The 13,436-nt window shown below is 41.5% G+C and overlaps 1 protein-coding gene across 4 annotated transcripts in view; it reads right to left on the reverse strand.

Moving 5' to 3' along the window:
* Nucleotides 1–13,436, reverse strand: part of kctd15b (potassium channel tetramerization domain containing 15b) — a 37,540-nt gene that overhangs the window by 14,464 nt on the left and 9,640 nt on the right. For all 4 annotated transcript variants that reach the window (XM_086107499.1, XM_086107498.1, XM_086107497.1 and 1 more), the window contains 2 exons: nt 10,802–10,946; nt 4,130–4,435 (listed from right to left, as the gene is read on the reverse strand). In XM_086107499.1, the coding sequence (XP_085963625.1) occupies nt 4,130–4,435; nt 10,802–10,946 (451 nt within the window). The remainder of the gene's footprint in view (nt 1–4,129; nt 4,436–10,801; nt 10,947–13,436) is intronic.

The following is a 13,436-nucleotide window of genomic DNA, read 5'->3' on the forward strand; positions in this document are numbered from 1 at the left end:
TTGACACCAAAGAACGACCTAAACTAATGAGCAAACTGCGTTATCTACTGCCTTGAGTGCAGCTAAACAGAGCCTGACTAAAAAAAAAAAGAAAGGATTGACTATATGTTTTTTTTTATAACTCACAAAATACTTGATTTTTGCTGGACACCTGCAATATTTCGATTGTAGGAGGAAGTTAAACACCAATAAACTGAAAAAAAAAAAAAAAGAAATAGGCAAACCCTGAGCGAGCGCCTGCTGCAGGTAATGAGAGCCCTCGATGCAATGCAACTTCTTTGATCAATCGGGCCTCTCGGCCTGAGTCGCTTTCAGCGTGAATTTTATCCTCGCTCGCCTCATCTACAAAGAACGAGTCACTTTCAAAGCGTCCTATTACGAAGCGCCGGCGTCGTCCCGTAATCACGCTGGCTGGTAAACAGAGTGGGGAAATGTTGTGTTAGTTGATGCCGCCAATTAATTATATTGCAAGTCATTTAAAAATCTATAAAAGAAGTATAAACCGGTTGAGGCTGTTTGAGAAATTGTAAGTATGGTATTAAAAAATGCAATACGTGTATTTCAATGGCCTTGGGCGTTGTTATATTGGAGCCTTTTTTTTATTTAAAAAAAAAAAAGGAGCTCTGTCTTAAAAAGGAGTAAAGTGTAAATTATGCATATCATTCCTCCCCTGCACCAACCAACCAACTCCCCCCTTCTTCCTCCAGCCCTTTGCCGCGTTATTTTTTTGCTTTTTTTTTCATAGGAAACATGGCCGCAGCGCAAGCGTGCTTTGTCCCAATCGGTCCGTTCTCCTTCCCTGGAGGTGGTGGAGCGAAGGAGGTGGGGAGAGAGGTGGAGGTGTCAGAGTGTTGCCTGGGAGAGGCTCTCTTTGGGTGCTGGAAGAGGTGAAAGGAGCCTTGCGTATATGTGTGTGTGTGAGTGTGTGTGTGTGTGTGTGTGTGTGTGTGTGTGTGTGTGTGTTGCGCGGAGCCCGTGGTGTGAGGCTGATATTTTGCTCTGCGGGCAACACAACTGGAAAACGACTCCCCCTGTCCCGCAAATATGCTACTGTGAGTACATGGAAATGGATTTCATGGACGATTGTGTGTGCCGGGCAAACTAGTGTTGTAATCTACGGATTTCGTTTGTGTGTATCCAAAGGTTTGTTACAATACATGTGTGCTTAAACTTTGCACTGTAATTCCACTTTTGACCAGTAGATGGCAGCACGATGATTTGCGACTGTGTAAATTCGAAAGAAGAACGAAACCAAAAGTATTTCAGCACATCTTAGTTTTTGTTGAAACTAACTGAACGTTATCCGCTGTAATCCTGCTTTTTAATCCCACAAATAGTGACGGCAGTACGTTCCTTTTATAATGGACATCTTTGGTTGATTTATGATGTATATTTTAAGATGATAAGTTAACTTGCTCTTGTTCTCTCTCTCAGTATATGTGTTGAAACGTGGTTGTGTTATTATTATATCCATCCATCCATTTTCCGAACCGCTCGATCCTCACTAGGGTCGCGGGGGGTGCTGGAGCCTATCCCAGCCGTCTTCGGGCAGTAGGCGGGGGACACCCTGAATCAGTTGCCAGCCAATCGCAGGGCACACACAGACGAACAACCATCCGTGCTCACACTCACACCTAGGGACAATTTAGAGCGTCCAATCAGCCTGCTATGCATGTTTTTGGAATGTGGGAGGAAACCGGAGTACCCGGAGAAAACCCACGCAGGCCCGGGGAGAACATGCAAACTCCACACAGGGAGGCCGGAGCTGGAATCGAACCCGGTACCTCTGCACTGTGAAGCCGACGTGCTAACCACTGGACTACCGGGCCGCCCGTTATTATTATATTTAATATATATATTAATTATAATATTATATATAAAAGTAGGTTTGGAGACCTTTGAATAGATTTTGTGGCGCAAATGCTATAAAAATGTTTCCATGTTCCCTCACTTTTTGCAGGTGATATGTTTCATGGATCCCTTGCCCTAAGGGAATTCCCGCAAAAGTGTATTAACCCACCAGGATTGTACTTTAGGCTACAATGCGGTGCAGCATCCTGGTTAAGGTAAGCCATTTTAAACTAAAATGAAAAACGAAGGTAGTCATTAAATGGATGCTTAAACATCCTCGTGTGCTGCCGGAGGCAGAGCAAGCTCTGCTCACATTAACTTCTGAACGCAGCCTGCAATCAGCATCTCATGCTTGAGCTGATTCCATCTGTACTGCCTGACACACAGGGCTTCGGTACTTTTTTGGGGCATGCTAAATAACCGAACGGCATATTTGACGATCTGAGTGAAACAGTGCGCTCAGAGTGGAACCACGATGAAGGAATGTGGATTTGGGGGGGGGTTGGGGGGAAGCGCTAACGTTCACAGTCTCGGGTTTTTGTAAAACAAATTTTCCCCCAAAAAATAATAATGAAAATTGACCATTTTTGACTGGTCCAATTTATAAGGAAGATAAATAGCAAGAAACTGTGCGAAATAGCAACAAATGAAAATGCCTTGATAGACAGAAGCCGCAATAATCCATGCGAAGTAGTGAGGGAACTGTGTATAGAGTAATAGGATATTTCTATGTTTCACTCACTTACTTTTACTGTAGCATAACCCCCTCGATGTCTAAATAGCAAACACTGAAATCCTGTAGCATAGTTGCGGACATTCTTGTCCTTGGCAATGTGTCCACTGCATGTGCCACATGAACAGATCCGCTAACACTAATTGACGAGGTGTGATTGAGTGGCTTGGTGATGAAGTGCTGCCTCCAGGGATGAAAATACAATGAATGCTTGTACTGTCTTGCTTGCACTTGTTTTTTTTTTTTTTTTAGATTGTTGGCTCAACGAGTATCCACTGCCTTGCTCAGCTCCGAATCGTCATGATAACGAAAGCTTTTCGTGAGCTTGGTGGGTGAGGGTGAGCATTGGCTCATTTGCATGTGACAGAACCACAGCTTTAAAAAAAGGTAACTAATTAGCATCCTTCGAAGAGGTAGAAACAGCAGCAGCAAGTGTTATTTTGATTGGAAAGAACAAGAGCGAATGATGCCATAGCAGCAGTTTTATCAGAACCAATATTAGAGAACCAGAAACGGAACACTGGTGGAAAAAGATCACCCGCTGTAGATCCCTTTGAATGGTTATTGACCAAATGACAGCATTGAGACTTAAAGCTCGGCTACCGATCGATTACAATAAGGGCCCTGCTTGAAGTACAACAACCACCCTCATAAGTGAGAAAAATCCGGACGTCCACTCCGAAGTCAAAGATCAGTTGACAATTTCAACTGGCACAGTGATTCGAGAGAATAATACTGTAATCTGTCAAATCTGTTTCCACGACTGTTTAAAAAAAACTACACACTGAAAAGTACAGAAAATTCAAAGGCACCTGTCATCTATCCAATCAGTGAGCACAGTTAGACTTTTAATGGGGCATGATACAAGAGCTGGAAAAATTTGAGAGTAATTGACCTTTTAAAGTTTTGAATTACTTGGAATAAATAAACAACTGTGATATACTGCAATCACAAAACAGTAAAATAGAGAGCGAGAGAGAGAGCTAACTCGGGATGCATGATAAATATCGGAATGATGACATCTTGTCAATAAATCGAATAACATCAGAAAAAAAGGACGGTCATGGATACGGTGGCGTTCTGAAAGCCAACGAAAGACGGCTGCGCTGCCAAGAAAGGAATAGTGCAAACCTTTTGCCAATTTCACCATTAACGTTGTGGGTGGCCTGGCGACCAACCTGTTAGCATCGTTGCCTTTTGTGGGCTACGAAACCACCCGCCGTAAACAGTTTGGACTTCCGAGCCGCCGCTATCTTCGAAAACAGGAAGTGTCATGCTTCTGCATACCCCAACAGAAGGAAATAAGGAAACGGGCCTCACTTCTGATTTATGGCCGGGTGACGTTTGACTTTGAAGGCTCCCTTCAAGACATACACTGCGGTGCTCACTTGTACGTTTACTCCATTTATTTTTTTTACACTGCACTTTTTCACCTTGCAGTCGTTGTATGTGCACTTGATGAATCCTTACCCCTGATATATACACACACACACACGCACACGCACACACACACTGTATATAATATGGCTGAAGGAAGCTTGTTACCTGCACAGAGTTGAGCCTGCAGTAGCCGTTGAGGGGGAAGCGGATGACGTGGGTGGGGTCCTGGTTCCACCCGGCGTTGACCGAGTTGCACATAACGTCCCCCGTCTCGGGGAAGATCTCCTCAATGAGGACCTTCTCGCCGCTCAGGGCGATTCTCTCGCCCAGGTCGGGCGTGACGCGCACCACGAGGCAGTCGCAGGGCTGCGCCATGCGCCGCTGCTCGCGCTCCTGCTTCCACCGCTCCAGTTCTTTGATCATGGGCATCAGCTGGTAGTAGCGCGCCTCCTCGTAAAGCAGCTGGAAGTCCTGCGGAGGCAGGGAGGGGGGCGAGGTGCCAGGCCACTTCATTAGGTACACCCACACAATCTTAGGAGCTCTGATACAAATACGCGCGATGCTCAGTTTTAACCGGCAGTGCTGCAGAGGAACAAAGTATGTATCTCTACATTTTATCTAAAGCATGAAAGAAAAACTGCTTCCCCCCCTACCCTTCCCCACCAAAAAAAAAAAAAACTTCATTTTTATCTCAAACATATCTGTACTTTTTTTTTTGTTTTGTGTGAAAAATTAAGAAAGTATTCTGACAGTACTGCTCTTTCTTCCATAAAGGTTCAGTGATTTGTTTCCCTTTGACCTGAAAAAACAAAGAAAATATTTTTGCAAATATTGCTGCAGAGAGGCGACATTTATCTGTATGAGGCAAGCCACCATTGTCTTGTCACCGGGGGTTGGACGAGTTTGAGATTTTTCATGACAGTTATACTTTTTATTTCCTTTTGAGTTTTTTTTTCCAGTTCAGTAGCTTTTAGAGCAAGCTTGTTATTTTTAATTCGATTTTTATTTTTTCAAAAATGCTTCATTTTAGTTGATTAGTTTTAGTAATATATATACTGTATATTTTGTAGGGACACGCAGGAACACCAAAATAAATTCATACAAAATGGACATTGAAAGCTCATGTAGGATATTTGTTGACAAAGATGAAAACGCTGCTGCACATTCATCTGCAATTTCATCTGTATGTGTCACTGCTGTCAAGTAAGAATGTTGTAAATTTCCCCGCCTTTATCTAAAAAACACAAAGATGTACCGGTAGTTATTTTTTTGTTCTCTTTTGGGGCAGCCACGTATTGTCTTCTGCCAATACATCTGTTTGTCTCAAACAAAACCGCTTCGCACTCACTATTTTTAGTTGTCGTCGCTGACCATATATGTGAATTATATGATATAAAATACAAGATTCAAACAAATACCACATTACTGTTTCTGTTTATCATTTCGGGGAAACCATGTATTGTCGTCGTCCCATCAAGGCAAAACAAACAAACAAACAAAAAACATGTCCAAGACAAACAAGAAATAAGCAGGTGGCAGCTCTCATGCTTAGCATCACCATGTTAGCCTTTAGCATGTTTCAAACTCCATCAAGGCCATCGCGGCGCATCACGCACGCAGACAACTTTTGCAGCAGATTGCCTCCCTCTATTCCCCCCCGGCGGATAGCGCTCGCTGGGGGCGCTTTGCCCCATCGCATTTGCCTCTAATTTCCCACAAGAGCAGATGGCGCCATCATTCAGCGAGAAGAGAAGGGATGCGTAAGTTTTTTTTATTTTTTGCGTCGAAAGCAGATGGAAGGTGTGGAGGCGGCGATGTGTGCGCAAGCGAACGGGAGGGCAATCATCAGAAGGGGGGGGGGGGGGGGGGTGGGCTGTTTTAATATATGCCCGATGTATGGTAATGAGGTTAAGATCCTATTACGAGCTGATTTTAACCAGGTTAAACCTAAATCCTGCTGCTAAACAATTAGCAATTAATACATATGTGTTCGGATTAGCGGCGACGAAGACTGACAGCTTCATTCACTGCTTTGAAAGTCAACTGTTAACGGACGTTCCCTAGCGGCTAGCAAGCTACATTGTTCGACAATTAAAGAACAACCACAAATCATGTCTCATTTGGATGAGTCATTGTGAATTTGTCAGTTTTTGTTCATGTAATTTGTTAATTTGTTTCCTCCCACATTCTGAAAACAAGCATGGCAGGTTAGTGGAACACTCAAGATTGTCGTGAGGTGTGACTGTGAGAGCAAATGGTTGTTCGTCTATGACTCGATGTGGGAGAGGTTCCAGCACGCCAGCCACCCTCGTGAGGATAACGGATTAGAAAACAACTTTTTCTGGTCTTGGATCGAATCTTGAATAAGATGCGGTTTAATTTGCATGATAGAATGCTTTTTTTTTTTTAAAGAAAAAAAATAGAATTTTAGTTTTACAACCTTTTTTCCGAAACAACTAACATTACCCTTTTCCTTCAAGAAAAAATGTTTTATTTGAAGGGGAAAAAAAACGTATTTCTCTACGTTTTAATTTTTTTGTGGGGGTGGGGGAGGGGGAACTTATTCTCAAATAAATTTTTTTTTCTTTGGAAAAAGCCCGACATTCACGTGTGATTACAACTTTTTTCATAACAAACAGTAGCTTTCTCACGGGGCTCTCGACCTACTTTTTGCTATGATAATGTTTTTTTCTGCTGCTCGTACAGTATTATGAGAGAGCATCTTAAATCGAGTAAATACAATTTTTTTTAAGACCAAATAACTTTTTATCCTCAAGAGTATTGAACATTGGCATTGAAATGTAGAACAATAAATACAATATCTTGAACAGATTAAAAATCGAAGTCGTTGGATACAGACGTATTGAGCCTCAAGAGGCCGGTTGCACTCGTGCCACCTTTTTTTTTTTTTTTGGAGGTATATCATTCGGGAATTACAGTGCCTTCGTGCCCAAATTTGTCTCAGTCAAGAGCCTTGTCTCATGGAATACATATATTTTTGGTTCAATGTGGCCCTAATACTCCTTTAATGTACTTTCATAAGTAAATGGCATAGAAAATCCCAAACCAATCAAAACCTCCCAAAATGGTTTCAATACTGGTTGGCTTCTCGCAACTGACAAAACCCCGCACGAAGACGCTGACCCTTTGGCCAGCTTTCTGTTTCAAAGTGCCTCATCTGTCCCAGCTCTGAAGCCAGTGGATGGATGTGTTTTGTTTTTTTTTTTGGACGGGGGTTCTGTCTGCAAGGCACTTTAGTCATCCCCTTCCCCAGCACAAAACAACAGAGTCATCTGCAGCGCCAACGTGAGGATGAGGAGAAAAAGACGGCGCCCAGCAGCGGCTACGTCCCGGCTGCCGCCAGCTCTACCAGACAACTTCATTCCCGAAAAAAAGAAAAAAAAAACGGGTCCTGGACAGACAGCCCTTTTTGAGCTTCAGAATAATGGCCGACCCGATTGGCCACCGGCAAGGCGACATCTCAGAGGGAGGATGATGATAAAAATAGTCTCTCGCAGGAGGACGGATAGAGCGGCCATGTGTTTTCGGACGAATTATGAGGCACGCAAGTGGATTCGAACATCGGAAATTGTTGCTGTCATATTGACGTGTGTAAAACAGCAAACCAAGTGTAACCTTTTTTTTTCCCTCCCACCTTTTATGAATTGTTTGGTGACAGATGGAAATTACATGCCGTTGCTCTTAGTTGACACCATTTTGTTTTGCAGGAGCAATAAGTTGTAGGGTAAAATATTTCATAAAAAGACTCTCCAAACGACTGTATTAGTTTCACGGCACCCCCACCAATTTGACTGAGCAAAACAGTAAATCGTAGGACATCGGACACTCAAAAAAAAAAATAAAAAACGAATCAAATTTTAGTGAGCTTCCAAATAAAGTTATGCCGGGGTAAAAGAATTGATTCTGTTTATTTATTTCGCCACAAAAAAAAGAAGACACAAAAAGAAGAGCCTGATTGATTGTCCAGTGGTGTGTGCTTTGCTAACAGTGGTTTTTACTCCCCCGATCTGAACAAAAAAACTGTTGGGAGAAAAATAAAAGACTTTAAAAAAAAACAGTTGAATGAAGGTGTTCAATATTAACAATCTTTGTGTGTGTGTGTGTGTGTGTGTGTAGTCAACAATGAGTTCAGCTGAGCCACATGGTTGTGGCTAGGGCCTGACTGATGGGGGAGGTTTTTTTTTTTTTAACATGCACAGGGCTCCCACTAATTACAACAATAATCAGCATACTAATGAGTTCCTGTATATGATTTGTTTTTATTTTTATTCTATGCCTGTCTAGCATCGTTACATGGAACCGGTCGGTGGCGCAAAAAAAAAAAAAAAAAAAAAGGTTGGGGACCGCTTGACCATGAGGGAACAAAAAATATGAATGATTTCATCGATTAATCGATTTCAGCTTGACTTTCATCACTTTATAGTCAACAATCAAAAATGTTTAGTAGATCAACACCTTGCACAAACTCGAAGAGCAATAAGAAACATTTGCTGATTTTTTTTTCTTTGTCACGAAATTGCTTAAGATGGGAGAACTAAATATGTGTACCTCTTTAGGCTTTCGCACAGTAAAAGTACGAATAATAGACGAGAGTCTCAGAATTGATTCATGGCACAAACTTAATGGTTCATAAGCACACCTTCAGCGCGACTGAGCGTTGCTTACTCTTGTGTGATTAATTGTGCGTTGAGTAACGAGGGTGGTTATAAATAGTAAATATTTTTTTGTTCCAGCGATGTCGGCCGAAATCTTTCTTTCTGCTCAGACTTTCACATTGATTTAACAAAACACACAAGGCTGCGGCTGCCAGCAGCAGAACAGACCCAGCCCTCGGGCGACGGCAAGCCTGATTGTGTTCAGATAAGGACATGCTCAATTTTGCCTTGCACTATTTGCATTTTTTTCCCCTTCCTCCTCCTCCTCCACCCTTTGCTCGGGCTTCACGCAAATTGAAAGGTATGCAGATCAACACAGGCTTATGCGAGGGGATTGTAATGAGTCGAAACAATGAAGTCGGACACATTCTCCTTCAACGCGGCTGCCTGATTGGACGGTCAACATTTCACAGACTGTGAGGCAAAGCATGAATAAAAGAAGGTGGAAAACTAATCGGTACTGAGTCAGATCGTCATTTGCCAAAATATGTGAAGCTTTCATGTCATGTTTTGTTCTTGGAGGCTTGGATCTGGTTCAGACGCTCTGTGGGGGCCCCCCCTTAAAACTGGCTCCAGGCTCCGAGTGGCTAGGTCTCGCCATGTTCTCTTCGAGAAGAATGGTGAATGAGGAGCCGGCATGGAAAGGTCATTTAAGTTAAAGTGGTTTACAGTGATGAGGAGAATAAACAATATCGCAAAATAATCCTTCAACAGGAAGCAGCCTTGGATGAATTAAACATTGCAACAGAGCCTTGAATGGCAATGTTGATTCATACATATTTTGGCTAATTGGCTAATGTTGCCATTCATTTAATTTAAATCAGATCTGTTTTACCAGTGGACTAAGCTTTATTTATGTATTATTTGTCTTTTCAAGTGCACAACCTCATTAGTAAGCAAATAATTTTGCTTGACAGCCAGATAGCATCATGGAAAAAGTAGCTCTGAGAAGCGATCAATAATAAACTGTTTTATTGTTCAAAACGAACCAGTGTTACATCTACAACTGCAATCAAAAATATTTTTGTTAGGCATGGGTGTCAAACTCATGGGCACTTTGGAGTTATGTGTTCCCTCGGAGGGCTGTTATGACAGTAAAATCACAAAAATGTTTCATTGTCTCATCGCATTATTAACTGTACAAAAACCAACGAATGGATTACGAGTTTTTAAATCAGTCCAGTCAACTAAGATGTTTTGTTCAATTATCGTTCAAGTGAGTGTAAACGGGGTAAAAAAAAAAGTTTATTAAACTCACAATGTGCTAATGAAACTAGTGAAAAAAAATGCTAAATTGAGAATGAGAAGCGGAAAAAACTCTGATAAACTAGCCGCTAGCTTGTTACTAACACAGCAACAAATAGCTGACAACGGCTAAAATCAATAATATTCTGAATTAGTGTTTAAAACTGTCCCGTCTTTCAACTTGCTGGCTAACTGCAATCAAATACTACAATATGTTTGTAGACATCTAGCATCTAATGTCACCTAGCATCTAATGTCATCGAGCTAGCCTCACTATAAGCAGTGTAATTTCCATTTTGCAGATTTTAGTGAAATGACTTTTCACATTTGTGGGACACGAGATACAATACAGAAGCTTCACTTTGATTGAATATATCCCCAACAAGCTACTGAAACTAGCATAACAGGTAGCTAGTTTCATGGAACAAAACGTGAAAAAATTGATAAAGTAAGTCAAATACAGAACATATATTTCAATCTAACCAAAGGTAGAGAACAACTGTTTTAACTTGAGAGCTTACCGATGAACTCAAAATGTACTGTATATCTTAACGAGTTGGGTACGTGTCGTTAAACAAACCATCCAGAATAAATCACACAGTAATTTGTTGTACTCTCATGCTAGCTGCTACTGTACTGATGGTACCATTGTAGGACGTAGCCCAATATTTCAAGAACCTTTTTTCATATTGTCATTATGGGTGTGTAGTATGGTATTTTGAGGGGGGCGGGGGGGGGGATTCATTCCATTTTGGAATAAGGCTGTAACATTAAAGTAGAGTGCTGGGAATATTTCCCAGATGCACTTCACATGCTGTTGTCATTGTGTATTATTTGAATAGAAATGTAACATTTCAAGTTGTTTTTACAATTCATACTAATATGCATTTCATGTTCTGGGTAAGGCAACTCTCACCTTGAAGTCTTCGGGAAGCAGCAACTTGCTAGTCCTGAGGAAGCTGAGGATGTAGCGGAATATCTCGCCGTCGCGATCTATGAAGTAGTGCTGCTTCAAGCTGTCCAGTACGATGGGCTCGGTGCCGTTGAACAGGCGACTAATTCTGCAAAGTGACACAAGCGCCGTGCGCGCACACACACACACATAAAAACACACACTTAATGAAATGAGTCTAACTGCAGTCAAATGCATGAAACAATTACCCTCCATTTATTTTTCAATTTTACTAGCTGCTAGCCCGAAATGCTTTTTTTCCCTTCGCCTGGCTGTTTGAAACAAGGAGCTCAAGGCAGCGTTCCTCCGCTGTAGACTCGTTTGAAGTGTCCCAGTGTGGACAGATTGCATCCTCGCCGCATGTACTTACAAAAATTAATGGCGTGAATGCGGTAATTCACCTGGTACCCAGCTGCAAATGAAACATACGCGGGAAATGGACAAGAGTCGCATACTAATGTATTCCGTATACTACACTTTATATATTTTTTAAACATTTAATACTAGCTTGAAACCTATAAAACTCATCACGTGCTATCAAAGTCAAGATAGACTGTTGGGTTCAGTGAACACTCAAAATTGACCGTAGCTATGAATGTGAGCGCAAATAGCCATCTGTCTACGTGTGCTCTGCCACTGACCTATTCATGGATTATTTTTGGAACGCTTATTTACAGTTTTTGACCCAAATAATTTTTATTTTTTTTAATGCCAATTATAATCAGGGTCCATTATTTGTTGGGCTTTTTTTGCTATTCGCAACAGCAGGTCCGCTGTGCATGGGGTACATACTAAATTTGTAGTTGAACACCAATCTAGATAAACATAGTATTGAAGTCATAATTATTTTCCGTAAATCTTTGTATAAAAAACATTTTTAGGCTGCAATTGTAAAACAATTAAACAACAAACTGCGAGCCTATTATTAAATGGGCTAACTTCGTTGTTTACTTGCAACTACGAAACCTTTTATGTTGGAACTGCCGAGGAACCCTCGACACATGTGATAACGTTTTTTGAATGGGGACAGTTTCACCCGGGGAAAGACTACCGTATAGTCCGCACTGTAAAGCTCTTCGGAGTACAAGGCAGACCTTCAATGAATGCCTTATCTTAGAACTGTTTTCATATATAGGGCGCACCGCTTTATAAGGCGCATAGAATAAAAGGTACAATGGGGCTGCAATTATTTTATGCATCCATTAGATGGAGCTATGCTAAAGGGAATACAACACAATACAGCTTTATTTATATCGAGCTTTCACAACCGCTGCAGCTGTAACAAATCGCTTTACAGAACATTTAAAATACTACGTCCAAGAAATCCAAATATCGATCCATATACAGGTTACGGTGCAATACCTCCACGTGCAATACTGTTTTCACAGTGCAATAGTGTCTTTACTGTGTCCTGACTGTGCAATACTGCTCAATGTGCAATACTATTTTGTTGCTAGAACCACTACCTCAACTGCTAAGCTTACAGGCCCACCCTCATCCTATGCTTTTCCTCTGCTCTGACTGTCTCTATAATAAGCCGCTCCCGCACAACTCTAATTGCCCCACGGGGATAAATAAATTTTTCTGAATCTGAATCTGAATATAAGGCAGGTTGGATTACAAGGCGCACTGTTGGCTTTTGAGGAAAGTTTAATGCTTTTCGGTGTGCCTTAAAGCGCGTAAAATATGGTACTTAGGGTTTCTACATTTTGACCTAACAGGGTTCACTATGTCTGTGCAGGATGGAAAATATGCATTTTTTTAAAATAACTTCCTCCACCATGGGGGTGATAAATCGATGAAAAATGTCTTTTTTTTTCTATGTTGACATAATGTGATGTAATGGCATTTTTTTTGTATTCGTCGTAACGGCACAATTCAGTCATACAGTACAAAGGTGTTCCCTACTGAGTGCCACTCCATTTAATTTTTTTGAATATTTAACATGCTTTTCCTCCCAATAATTAAAACTCCTCCTCATGTTGGGCTTGGGGCTGCTGTTTTTCCTAATGTTTCGTCTTGTTATTGCCTCACTAAATGTGCTTTATTTTAGCACAATGGAGGGAATGGTTGCGCACACTGGCAAGACAATTGGCAGTTTCCATCATTTTAGGTGCAAAACAACTGTTAGCGAGGCTTTGTCTTTTTGTTTTGTTTGGTTTTTTTCTACACAATCGGCTCTTTCATCGCGGCTTTGCTTCCTGCGTCGAGTGACAAAAGATAAATGTGCCATAATTTGACCCTCACACCAGCGTGAAAGCAGCCAGTTGTATTACAAGGAGTGGGAACAAACTCTTGATTTCAACGACAACTTTTTAAAAAGCGTTTGTATCAAGTGTCGGCTGACCCCAACAATTCCTCTTCTCCTCTTTGACTGTTTGAGGAAGCAAAGATGACTTTTTCCTCCCTCGCTCCTTTCTTTCTCTCCTCCTTTCTCTCTTTTTGTCTTCTCTCTCCATCCTCCCGTCTCCCTCGCTTGCTTTTTCTCTCTGGAAATCGATGCAAAATGCTTTATAAAAAACCAATACTCATCTCCCTGTTTGGCCCCGGGTGTTCCTTTCTCATATGGTCTTGCAATTCTTCCAGCTAGAATTTCACC

Source organism: Hippocampus guttulatus, chromosome 3, assembly GCF_054856545.1.
Source record: "Hippocampus guttulatus isolate MCC_2025c chromosome 3, RoL_Hgut_1.0, whole genome shotgun sequence".
Taxonomy (NCBI): domain Eukaryota; kingdom Metazoa; phylum Chordata; class Actinopteri; order Syngnathiformes; family Syngnathidae; genus Hippocampus; species Hippocampus guttulatus.